This window comes from Benincasa hispida, chromosome 11 (assembly GCF_027475165.1).
Source record: "Benincasa hispida cultivar pf3 chromosome 11, pf3_genome.v1.1, whole genome shotgun sequence".
In the NCBI taxonomy this organism is placed as follows: domain Eukaryota; kingdom Viridiplantae; phylum Streptophyta; class Magnoliopsida; order Cucurbitales; family Cucurbitaceae; genus Benincasa; species Benincasa hispida.
In genome coordinates this window covers 26,380,977-26,393,973 of record NC_143488.1, presented here as the reverse complement: position 1 = coordinate 26,393,973, position 12,997 = coordinate 26,380,977, and the positions used below count along the sequence as shown (strand labels likewise).

The window sequence follows — 12,997 nt, the reverse complement described above, 5'->3', positions numbered from 1 at the left end:
TGCTATTTCTCCAAATGAGAATGTAATTAGTGCAAAATATATATATATATATATTATATATATGATTCTTTCAAAGTTTAACCCAACTCAACCCAACAAAAATAGAAAAGGTTTAACTCAACCCAACCCAAGAACAAAACTAACCCAACCCAAATCTAAAATTTTGGGTTGGATGGTTAGAGTAATTCACATTGTCGGATTATTTGAACACCCCTAATTATTCCCTTCAATCAATGTATATAGGATATAAAAAGAAGAATGAAAAATAATGCTATTACCAATAGTTTAATGTTTTATAGAAGTTGTATGTTAGTAGTTGAATGCGAGTTAATGTGTTTGAGTTTAGTACACCGAAACAAATACACGTTGAGAATTTAGATTATAATTTCGAGGACATTGAAAGAAAAAGAAAGAAAACATGTACAATACCAAATTTGTAGCAACGAAGATTTTGTTGGTCGCAATTCAAATTAGTCTATTTGTTGTGATAAGATAAGAAGGTTTCTCATGATCGAAGATGATATTCCTTTGTCGGCCTTTTTTGTATTTGTTGATTATCTTTTTGTTGAGTTTTTGATAGGAGATTTTGATTTTGGGATATTTTAGGATTGTGGCCCTTACTATTGTTTATGATTCACCGTATTGTTGGAAAAACCTAATGTTATATATGGATTCAATAGCGTTGACATTCGTTATCACCCAACAACAGTCTAATAGAGAAAATAATTGTTAATACTAAGACATATATTGCGTTAGAAACCAGTGATGTAGGGCTTTAAGTTGGGGACACAAATTCAAATAAAGCATTTTTTTCCGTTCGAAACGCAAACTCATGTAAGATTGAATTATAAATTTAGTTTCGAAATGTTTAGATTTGTATATATAGTCTCCAAAATTTCAAAAACCATACGGTATGCCTCTCAATTTTCAAGAAATCTTTGAACTTTTAATTCTCCATCTAATACGTTTTTGGTAAAAATCTGGAATGAAGATTTGATGAATTGATATCCCTTTAGAATGGCTTGGTTTTTCTTAAAAAAAAAAGGAAAAAAATGCAAAAGCAATTAACCATGACTTATTTTTTAAATTAAATACTTGAAAACATATTCAAACACACCGTTAAAAGACTTCTTCCAATGCAGTAACACTTCAAGATAGGCTCATTATGTGTTAGGATAGGTTAAAGAGTCGAATTCTTTTTTCCTTTTTTTAAAGAAAATACTTTTCTCCCATACGCCTGATTGCACATCGGCAAAGAGTTACACATATCAATGAAATTCAACGCATCGAGAAAAATACCGTCAGCACAGACAACTTCTTGTAGTGTTTCTCTACCTAAAATTCCTGTGCTTCATATCACTCACCAAATTACAAATCACATTAAACTGTTTGATCTTACATAGGGATTCAATTAACCACTTGTAACTCTCTGAAGTGTGTTTGAAGCCTTTCTACTTACCTGCCCACCTGAAGAACGAGAAAGCGCAAGAAACCCCGCATTGCTCAGCTTGTTCAACACCTCCATTAAAGCACCATCAAACGGCGATTTCAGCATTTTTCCTGATTGAATTTTAGTCGGCTTCCAAATCCTGTTTGCTATGCTCTGTACCATGATCCGTGAAATGGTGAGCGGCATAATTGCGATTCGGAATAAACCCAGTTGAATGATCATTGCAACTAGACAATACAGATTGAAGTTTGATTTCTAGTGATTGTTTACATATCTACCTGAACCAGAATGACTAAAGAAAGAAGATTAATCATTGTTGCAATCCTACTGCAGTGCTAACTTATACTTTACAATGCAAAGGGAACCAAATCTCAACTTTTAAAGAGAGAGATGGCAACACAATAAATGAAAATTCAATGAATGAATTATGACTCTTGGTAAAGCAATTGAGAGTCGAGTGGTAGAATAAAGGCAACAAGAAGGGAAAATGTTCCCATTGTTTGAATAGATTGTGAGGCTCTTAAATAAATACTAACCCCACGATAATACTACATTATAATCCAAAACCATCCTTATCTTCTCTAACCTGTTATGAACATGGCTAATGCCCACCCCCCCTCCCCGAATCAAATCAAATATTATGATTTGTAACCTTACTTGTGAGTGAATCAAGCCTTGGGTCAATGTTTCCATTGTATTGCCTTTCATTGGCATTGATTCGATTGAGTGTTCCAGTCGTCAAGAAGGTTCTTCATGGACTCTTCAAACTTCTTAGCTTGAGATCCAGGCTTCAATATATTGACATCACTCCACTGGGAGCACGGATCCATCAACCAGCTCTTCCGACCCGAGCACCATGCTCCAGGAAGAAGTCGGTTGCGTCCTCGCTTCAAGAGTTTTTGATCGACCATGTCCAGAACAGAGTCATCTTTATGAAATTCTCGAGCAAATGCAGCTCCACTTTCAGCCATGACATCAAAGTTTGATACATTGAGGAAAAGTGGTTCCATCTTTGGGGGATCGTCCCAGATCATAAATCTTAGATCACTATTAACAGTTTTGTTCTTGAACTCATTTGAATTACAAATGACAGAGTGAAAGTATCCTTCTTGTGATAATATGATGTTGTTAAAATACATAAGAAGTATCCGAGGAAGGTTATCCCACCCAAGAACACAGAATTCAAGAAACGATCGACTAAGGATGAACCAAGGGGAACCTGCAAATGATACGGTCTTAGGTACAATATCCTTTAGAGAGCATTAGATTAAGAAGAAAACCATACAAGTAGAATGTTGATAGCTATATCTACATAAGGAACGAAATGCAGAAAAAGAAGGGGGCAAAATCAACTTAACCGGTGAAAATTTTGAAAGCATCAGGTGTTGGCCGCTTCTCAGTGGCATGAAATATTTGAGTTCTCCTTGCCAAATATAGCCCTGGATCAACTACAATTGGTTGAACCCTCTGCCCTCTGGCATTACCAAACACCGATAATATTATAATTCAATTCAACCATGAACAGTTTATAATGCTGATGCAAATTGGTATTTTCTTACTCTTTCCACCCAAGGTTGCTCGTGTGATCTATGAAATTGAGATCTCTTCTAACAGACGAAAAGACATGTGATAGATCTGAAAGCACGGAAAAGAAAGATGTTACTATGCAAGGAAAAGGAAAGAAATTCATGGAAATCATTAAGTCGAATAACTTTGAAAACTTCCCAGCCTCGGAGATTTGCATAATTTATAATGCCTTTTAAATGCATTGAGAAGCTTGAAAGAGATGAAAGAAAAAAAAAAGTGCTTGAAAGAGATGAGATACAGAATAAATATCCTAGAACTAATATTTTAAACTAATAAGTCTCATAAATCATAAGTAATTCTTATAGACGTGTATAACGAAATTATCCACTCCCATACAAGTCTTCTCCTTCAACTTTATCAATTACAGTGATATAAACAATATTATTGAGGTTTCCTCGAAAGTGTTTTTCTCTTTTTTCGTGTGTGTGATGTTTGACCTAAATTTCAAAGACTATTTACACCATGCATCATTTGGCCATCATGCCAACCGGCCCACCCATAATGGTTTTCTCCTTTGAAATTCAAGTAATGAAAATCAGTAATATTCATCTTATAATAGCAAGTCTTTCTTCCTTCCAAAAAAGAAATAATAGCAAGTCTTTCTATGTGATACTTCATACAAGTCGGTGAAAGCCTCTTAAGATCCCAATACGTTAACCTTTCCATTCTTTGCCCCTAACCTGGTAAAAAGCCCCTCTATAACAGTCCCACCCTCAAAAGGAAAAGGGATAAAAATGTTTCAGAAAAGAATAAATGAATAAAATGAAACTTCAAACTTGGCCAGAATTATTTGGTTCCTCCAAGAAAAGATTCCTAGTGATTCTAGTCTAAGAGAAACCCTTTATGAAATGAGATCAAGATAAAATTACAAGTAGAATGGATATGGCATCCAAACTTGAGCAACAATCTATGGAAAAAGAAAAAAAAAAATGAAGTAAATGTTTTAAGACTCCATTGCAGTTAACCCGAATGCAAAGCAATGAAGTGAATGTAGATCAGTTAATGAGTTGCTATGGCAATGGTTCAAATTTTGTACAGAAAGTACACTCCAGTTTTTGCACATCACTGTGAATCGGTGAAACCTCAAAGGCTCAAAAGGGCTGTAAGAAAAAAAATCAACCTAAAACAATCCATCAGTTTCCTCAAATATAGAAGGTGAAAGTGTCTATTATCTCTAACAGAGTAATTCTAGAGAATAACTATCATATGAAGACTTCATGGATCAAATGACTTAACATGATTAGAGGTTCTCAAGGATTAGCATTGAATATTTCTCTCTGCTTGAACCAGTTAATTCAACCTACATTATCTGATCAATTAAAAAGAGTTGGCTTCCTATCCCAAAAACATAAAATACTTTTTTTAAAAAAGAAACCCCAAAAAACATAAACATGCCATTCTGAAATCTCTTAATAAATTAGAAAGATCCTAAAATTGGCTAAGTCTATAACAATCCTCCTACTAATTGCATCAACTCTGTTAATACAGGTTATGAAGTCCCAAAATAATCATAATATAACTAATAAATCGGAAAAATTAAAGCTCTTTCAAGAATTATTCCCATACATACCTCCCCTGGGTGAAGATGGGCCAAACAATCAAACCATCAAACAAACAAACACATTAACAGTAATCCACAAATTTGATAAAAAGAAAAAAAGATGGCAAAAACTGTTCCATTTTCCAAATTGGCGTATGACAATAAACGCAACAAGAAACAATTACCGAATTGGCATTACCATCCTGACTGATCAGCGGGTAATCCCTGGCACTCAAAGTGATAAACCAGTCCCAACCACTCTCAATTTTGAGAAGAATCGCTGCAGCATGAAGAATCGTGGCAATGTTAGACGACCCCATGTAGCTGATTCGATTGGGCTTTCCAACAATGTCAACATTTTCAAAGGCACGAATTGCCGGTACCGACTTCACTGCTACGGCGAGCTGCAGTCGCTCATCATTGGAAGCATCTGCTGCGAGATGCAGAAGGTACCGGTTTCTGGGGTGGTAGACAGCGAGCAGCAGCCTGAAGATTCGGTCCTTGTCACCGCGGCCACCAGAAATGTAATAGGCAAACGCCGGAGGATATGGAGCTCCGTGGTGGACTATTGAGGGAATGGATCGCGGAGAGCTGAATGCAGAAATGGAAGAGAATAAAAGGAGGAGAAGAGAAAGGAAAACGGCGGAGAAGAGAGTGAAAAGCCATTTCTTCTCAGCTCCCATGACGATGATCGTGGTCCTGGTTTTACTTTTTTCACTTTCTGGTGATGGGAATTACAGCACTCTGATGATGATGACGACGATTCAACTGGGTGGGGCATATGGGTAACCGTCAATTCGAGAAAACGGGTGAGATTGAGAATGAATTTAGGCTTTCAGATCGTTTTAGGGAAATGGGTCGTTGGTAGATCTTCGTTTCTTTGGCGATTCCAGTTCAGGGAGCCGCTCCTCTCGAAGATCTGGGATTCAAAAACACACAGTAAAAGATCGAAAGCTGTGAAATATAAAAAAGTACTGCGTCCAATTCATCAAAATAAAAGGGACGCAATAATAGACAGTAACCCCCAGTCATCCACACGCCAAACATCGAGCCAAACACGTACAGACAGAAACTAAAGAAAGACTTACCTTGTTGAAACGAAATTGAAGACTGGCCTGGAAATTTCGGAAGTTGCAATCAACCTCCTTGCAGTCGAAATCATAGGACACCGGTACTTCGCGTCAGAAGTTGCAGTCGCGGCCTAGATCGGCTCAAATCGCATCAGTTGAAGTCGAAATGGTGGGTCGTCGTTTCTGTCTCCGATGGAAAACGTGGGTTCGGCTGGATTTTGTCTCCGATGGTTTGTCGAGGGTTAGTACTTTCTCTCCGTGGATTTTCTCTGATTGTTGCCGTCGAAATCGTTTTCTTTTTCTTTTTCTTTTCTTTTTTTTTCCGATCGAGGGACTTCGGCTGGATTTTCGTCGTCGTTTCTTTCCGTGGGCTTTTGCCGTGGGCCATTTTGATTGGGCTTTTTTTTTTTATTTTGGATAACTAAACATATGCACTTAATCTAATTTTTTTTTAGCTGACCAAATTTTGGGGGTTTATTTGAAAAAATAGTAAAACATTTTCAAAATTGTGAAAATGACAAAATCAAATTAAATAAAAATAATATGGTAAATTGTCAAAGCTGCCCTCACTTACAAATAAATACCTAACAAAAAACTTAACTAAATAATTAGCACGGTAACCAATGTAGCCTACCAAAAGTCCAATCAACATCTACCAAAAGTCCAATCAACATCTACCTGATAAGATTACTACACTACTCTAAGCATTCAAAGAAAATAAAAAAATAATTAAAACCAAAACCACCAACAACTCAAATAAAGAAAAAAAATAGGGATTTAAAAAACTTCTCCTTTTCCTTCAGTCTTCCTCTAAAAAAGAAATTATGAGTTTGAGAATTTCTTCATGCAACCACAACGCCTCTTCCTTCAGTTTTCCTTTTCATCAAGGGATCACAATACAAACTGTCACAAAGAATAAGAACAAATTGAAGGAAAGAAAAATCATATATTGGAGTTGTATGGCTGCCAATGACAGGCATGAACAAATAAAAAAAGTGAGAAAGGAAAAAAAAATACCTTAACTTCTAGTAGTATGATGCGAACAACAAAAATGGGAAAAGATAAAAAAAAGTTGTAGTCTGTAGGGTTATATATATATTTTTTCCTTTCTTTTATTTTTTTTTATTGATTTGAATTATATTAAAATTGAATTCTAAAACAAAACCTAGATATTTCACTCTACTAAAGTTTATTGGATTCTTCAAAAATGTTATATATATAATTTACAAATTTCAAATCTTTTATCAACTTAAATGTAAAATTTTCAAATCTCGTATCAAATAAATTTAAATGAATTATCTTCTCAATTATGTTAATGGATTATCTTCTCAATTATATTAGTTTTGACACTAAAATACAAAATTAAAATGAAACAAAATTCAATAATTTGAGATAGTTAATTTAAATTCACAAGATCTCATAGTATTATAGTTTATATACTAATGATATATTATTATATTATTATATGATATATTTTTTTAAAAAATTATATAAATAGTAATAATATAAAAGAAAAATGTATGAAATAAAAAAATAGCTAAACTATGATAAGTATACAAATCCCTAAATATGAAAAAATGAAAAAGAAATAGATAAAACTTAATCATTTTGATAAAAGAATGTAACAAAAAACTGAATTTGATAAGAAAATGTATAAATAAATTAAAAAGGAATAAGATAAAACCAAATTTGATAAGAAAATATATAAATAAATTGACAATGAATAAGATAAAATAAGATCTTATGACAAAAGACAGATTTTGATAGATAATCATGGAGAAAAATCTAGAAGATACAAAATAGTGTTATAATGATGGATCACAAAAAAAAAAAAAAATTATGGTTAAAATCTCACAAGTTTACATTACAATTATGTATAAATGTAAAATAATTAAATCTCATAGCTTCATATTATGTGTAACTATATGTGGTGAAATCTTATATAAATATAACTATAATAGTATGATAAGTGCTAAAATTGATAAAATAAATAAATAAATAAATAAATAAAGAATATTTTAACGATTTGGAAAAAATAAATATCACTTCGTACACAAATGGTCATTCAAAGATATGAGAAATATACATCTAATTTATTAAGAATATATGTATAAAATTATGAAAATCGTTAAAATAATAGCAAAAAGAGTATATAAAACAATTTAATGCTATGAGAAATATACAACTAGTTTATTAAGAATATATATATATAATTATGAAAAACAATTGAAAAATTTGAATAAAATTGAATATGTAAAAAGTAGTAAAAAACCATTCAAAGATTTGAATAAATTTGAAATTTGATTAGATAAAATAAAACATAATAATATATGGTTATTTAAAATATTAATTTGGTAGAAAAATTTGGATATTTAATTTAGGTGAGATTAATTCGAAAAGTGGTTAAACAAAATCTAAATTAATAATAAAATATGGAGATTATGTTAATTACATGAGCAAAATCAGGAGGACAATTTTCAGGAGAAAAATCAACAATTACATTATATACATAACCCGACCTTATGTTTTATTCAACAACTACCTTGTATTTGATTCTGACTTTATAATTAGTGAAATTCAAAATATTGTTTTCAAGTTGATCCTGGTGTTCCTATAGCTTTACTAAAATAAATAGTTAAAAATGAATATAATTAAAAGAATAAGTATGATTCCTCCAGACAAATATTATCAGATACAAGTTGTGAGCTTGAAAGAGAAGACATGTTATTTCAACAAGTTACACTCCTTTAAGATTTTGTGCTTTTATATAATTGCAATTTATAATTACACGCATTTGGCACATTCACCTTTTATTAAAGAATCTTACTAAATGTCCCAATACCAATGATGTCATGAATCTTGTTTCCATCATATACTGTATAAAAATTATCGGTCAAATGCAACATTTGAGATAGTTCATCCAAACGATAATTTATTTCAAGAACATGGATACCCAAAAAGTTCGCGAATTCATAATGAGTTGGGTTAGCGTGAAGTAGCTACAAAAAATCAATGCAGATTATATATGAGAGAATGACATAATAAGCGTACTTGTTTAACTCGTTGTTAGATGCTCTTCAAGCCATGAATGAATAAGTTTGATGTGCGTCTCCCTTTTATTTATTTATTTATTTTTTCCTTTTTCTTTTATCATTGTAGTGGACTTTGTTGGTTATTAATGGACTCTATTCATTTTTTTTCTTTTTGTAATTGTGATGGAATTTATTAGCTTTTGTAGTTTTGTCTATTTGTGTAATGGTCTTTGTTAATTTTGTTAATTTTGGTAATGGGTGTTTGTTATATTGCTATAGTTATTAATTTTAGTTAATTTATGTCTATTACCTTTCAATATTTTTTACGATCATAGTTCGACTGATATGATTCAATTATATTTACAACAAACTTATTGTTCACAATTAGTATGAGATATTCAGTTTACTATAGTATTAAGGTGTCAAAAAAGAGAGGCAATAGTACAACATAATATAATGTTAGATCAACACATCATGCTTATCAACGACAGTCTAGTTTTTTAGAAGTTAGATAAATTGGGTTTATCAAACTAGATTGACATCTCATTATTGCTTTATTGTAACAATGGAGAGCAAAAACCCTACATTTCACATGTCTGGTGGGGAATGTACAATAACATTGTAAGATATTGCAGTTCAATTCGGATTATTAGTGGATAGAAAACTTGTTACTTAATGGTTGCATTATGATGTCTGGTGGGGAATGTACAATTACATTGCAAGATATTGCATCTCAATTTGGACTACTAGTGGATGGAGGACTTGTTCCTTGATGGTTGCATTATGACTAGGAACGTGTTTGTGAGATTATTTTGGGTTTTTACCACCTAAAATAAAGGGGTTGAGGTTGAATATCTCATGATTGGCATCACACTTTATAGAATTTTCCTCCAATGCTAACGTGGTCACAATATAGAGATATGCATGAGCATCTATAATGCAACTTATTGGAGGATTCTTGTTTGCCGACAAGTCCAACAATTTGGTTCACCCAATGCTCCTTCCTCTATTGGGCAATTTTGAGGAAGCTAGTAGGTAGTTATGAGGCGTTTTCTGTCTTGCATGGCCATAAAGAGAATTATGTCAAGCTAGTTATGCAACAACTTTGGGAATAACAGGTATGTTGATACTACTGCAAATATAAGCTTTTGATCGATTTTATACTATCGCACTGCAATACAAGTTAAAGACCCCCGATTATTTTGTTGGGTGTCCACTTAGTGCCTAATATTATTTTCTTTACATATTTATTTCATTCTAATTTTACATTATAAAATGTTTTTGATGAATTATATTCATGTGTAGATGGAGCGGTACCTTAGCTGTATCTGAGCAATCAACAAACATGTTAATAATATATCAAGTATCATTTGACCGACTAATGCAATAATCAAGGCATTTGGTTGACAATGAGCCCCCTTATATGCTTTCATATCATAAAGTGCACAAGGAGGATCTAGTAGATGCTTTAGCTATATAATATGACTATTTATTTGGGACGACTTAATTGCGAGAAGATATATCACAGTTGATGGCGCTTATTACCGTTGCATGGTAAGAATTTTATTGTCTAATTTTTTTCAATTATATTACATAATTATTATGTTATATTAATCTTTTTCTTCATGTAGAATAATTTTGTCCAAAATGTGCAACAATATTCAATACAACACAACTTACCACAATTAGGTTCAAAGTGTGATCAATGTGTGGTAAATATAATAGATATCATTCAACAGACAAGAATACTTAATGTTACTAACACTGATAGAAGACATGCTCATTGTAGATGCCAAGGATAATAGGTCGAGATATTCCAGAGCAACACGGATAGCAGATGTGGTCTGTCCCATAGATCCATACTCTGCAGGTGACCCTCAAACACATTAGCCGTGAGGGCCTTTGTAAATGGATCAGCAACGTTGTGCTTTAAAGCTATCTTCGTGGCAATCAAGTCCCCTCGATGTACAATCTCTCAGATGAGATGATACTTTCGCTCTATATGCTTGCCACACTTATGACTCCTAGGCTCTCGAAAATTAGCCATAACACCACTATTATCATAATAAAGTGTTATGGGCTTTGACATGTCTGAAACAACTTCTAGATCAATCACGAATTCCCTGAGCCAAACGGCTTCCTTAGCAGCTTCACAATCGCTACATACTCAGCCTCCATGGTGGAGTCAACGACACACCCTTGCTTGGTGCTACGCCATACTACTGCTCCTTCGTTAAGAGTGAACACTGATCCTAATGTGGATTTCCTAGAATCCTTATCAATCTAAAAATCAGAGTCTGTATATCCCGTAAGGATAAAATCCTTAGAACCATACACGAGTATGTAGTCCCTCATTCTCCAGAGATACTTGAGGATGTTCTTAACGGCTGTCCAGTGATCTAATCCTGGATTAGATTGATATCTATTGATTATCCCTACTGCATAGCAGATATCAGGTCTAGTACATAACATTGCATACATCAAGCTGCCTACAACAAATGCATAGGGGATCCAAACCTCTTGGGGTGTTTTAAGACATTGTTCTTTAGCCCCTTTTGGAGTTCTATATCAAATATTTGACAAACATCTTGTCAATATACGACGCCTGAGACAATTTTATTCTTTCAATCTCGAAAGATCTGAATACCCATAAAAAACTGAGCTTCTCCCAAATCTTTCATTTGAAATTGGGTCCCTAGCCAGTTTTTAACTGTAGTCAGTAAACCTACATCATTCCCAATGAATAGGATATCATCTACATACAACACTACAAAAAACTATTGAACTATTGATGATCTTCTTGTATACACAAAGCTTATCAATATTTTGATCAAAGCCATAAGATTTTGTCGCAATATCAAACCTTATGTTCCAAGATCGAGATGTTTGTTTCAGTCCAAAAATGGACAAATTAAGCTTGCGAACTTTTTGATCTTAGCCTTGGATTATGAATTCCTCGGGCTGCACCATATAAATGGTCTCCTCAAGATTGTCATTCAGAAAAGCAGTCTTGACATCCATTTGCCAAATCTCATAGTCATAATATGAGGCAATGGATAGAAGGATCCGGATAGACTTTAGCATGGCAACAGGCAAGAAAGTCTCCTCATAATTGACTCCCTCAACCTAGGTATAACCCTTTGCCACCAGTCTAGCCTTGAAGATTTGCACCTTCCTATCAGCACCCTGTTTCCTCTTGTATATCCATTTACAACCTATAGGTTTAACCCCATCAGGTTGATCTACAAGATCCCATATTGGATTGAAGTACATAGACTCCATTTCGAGATCCATGGCTTTGATCCATTCATCCCTATCAACATCCTCTATTGCCTTCTTGTAAGACAATGGATCCTCAACTTTGCCATTAGTTACCATAGCTAGGATTTCAGTTAAACCCATATAGCGAATAGGTGGGTTCGCAACCCTCCCACTATGTCGAGGTTTCCTCAACACTTTAGGTAGATTTGACCTACTAGATGAACCTACTTCAACAACTCTTATTGAGGTACTAGGCTCTTCAACAACTCTTGTTGAAGATTCAGTAGTTTCTTTGAAAATCTCATTCAACATAATTTTACTTTTGGGTCTTTGCTTCCTTATGTGGTATTTTTCAAGAAAAGTAGCATTTGTCGATATAAATACTTTATTTTTTTTTAGGATCAAAGAAATAATCACCTCTCGTTCTCTTGGGGTAGTCTACGAATAGGCATAACCTTGAACGTGGTTCCAATTTCTTAGGAATAGCCTCAAGCACATGTTCTGGGCAACCCCTGATTCTGAAATGACATAAACTATGTTGGGAATGTCCTAGAACTCGCAGTTCGTAAATTTTGTGTTAAACATTCTGTTTATCAATAAAATATTATTGAGTATCTTATTCAATAAAGTTGTTGATTTTGCATTCTATTATGAAAATCCAATAAACATATCCATGGGTATAGTATAAATACTTTAACTTTACATGGTAACATAAACAGGATCAAGTTAATAGTATATAGCCTAAATGATCTATAAGTATATGGATGAAATTGGGTATCTCATCCTGGTAACACTATTGGATGCGACTCATTTTGTATAGGTAATACAAATGGTGTGATCCATAAATGGTCTGCATCATATAAATGAGGCAATCCTCAAGATTCTATTCAGAAAGATAGTCTTGACGTCCATTTGCCATATCTCATAATCATAATATGAGGCAATTGACTGGAGGATGCGGATAGACTTCAACATGGCAATGGGTGAGAAAGTCTCCTCATAGTCGACTCCCTTCACCTGGGTATAACCCTTTCCCATAAGTCTAGCCTTGAAGGTT

The 12,997-nt window shown here is 33.6% G+C and overlaps 1 protein-coding gene and 1 long non-coding RNA gene across 6 annotated transcripts in view; one reads left to right on the top strand and one right to left on the bottom strand.

Moving 5' to 3' along the window:
• Positions 1 to 1,286: 1,286 nt before the first annotated feature.
• On the bottom strand, positions 1,287 to 7,478 carry LOC120090031 (beta-glucuronosyltransferase GlcAT14A-like). The gene is made up of 6 exons (XM_039047518.2): positions 5,666 to 7,478; positions 4,777 to 5,496; positions 3,010 to 3,085; positions 2,809 to 2,924; positions 2,108 to 2,669; positions 1,287 to 1,603 (listed from the first exon to the last, which is right to left on the bottom strand). Exons 2-5 carry the CDS (start codon positions 5,258 to 5,260, stop codon positions 2,155 to 2,157), a joined length of 1,191 nt encoding a protein of 396 aa, XP_038903446.1. The 5' UTR covers positions 5,261 to 5,496; positions 5,666 to 7,478; the 3' UTR covers positions 1,287 to 1,603; positions 2,108 to 2,154.
• Positions 7,478 to 12,997, top strand: part of LOC120090032 (uncharacterized) — a 94,023-nt gene continuing 88,503 nt past the window's right edge. For all 5 annotated transcript variants that reach the window (XR_016524435.1, XR_016524434.1, XR_016524431.1 and 2 more), the window contains exons 1-2: positions 7,478 to 9,797; positions 9,985 to 10,233. This is a non-coding gene — a long non-coding RNA (uncharacterized LOC120090032). The remainder of the gene's footprint in view (positions 9,798 to 9,984; positions 10,234 to 12,997) is intronic.

Excerpts from the sequence above, each read along its gene's own strand:
- LOC120090031 (XM_039047518.2), bottom strand. The coding sequence starts at position 5,260 with ATGGGAGCTGAGAAGAAATGGCTTTTCACTCTCTTCTCCGCCGTTTTC. Across the intron at positions 3,086-4,776 it reads CCCGCTGATCAGTCAGGATG|ATCTATCACATGTCTTTTCG; the intron begins GTAATGCCAATT and ends CCGTGCTTTCAG. Across the intron at positions 2,670-2,808 it reads TGCTTTCAAAATTTTCACCG|GTTCCCCTTGGTTCATCCTT; the intron begins GTTAAGTTGATT and ends TATCATTTGCAG.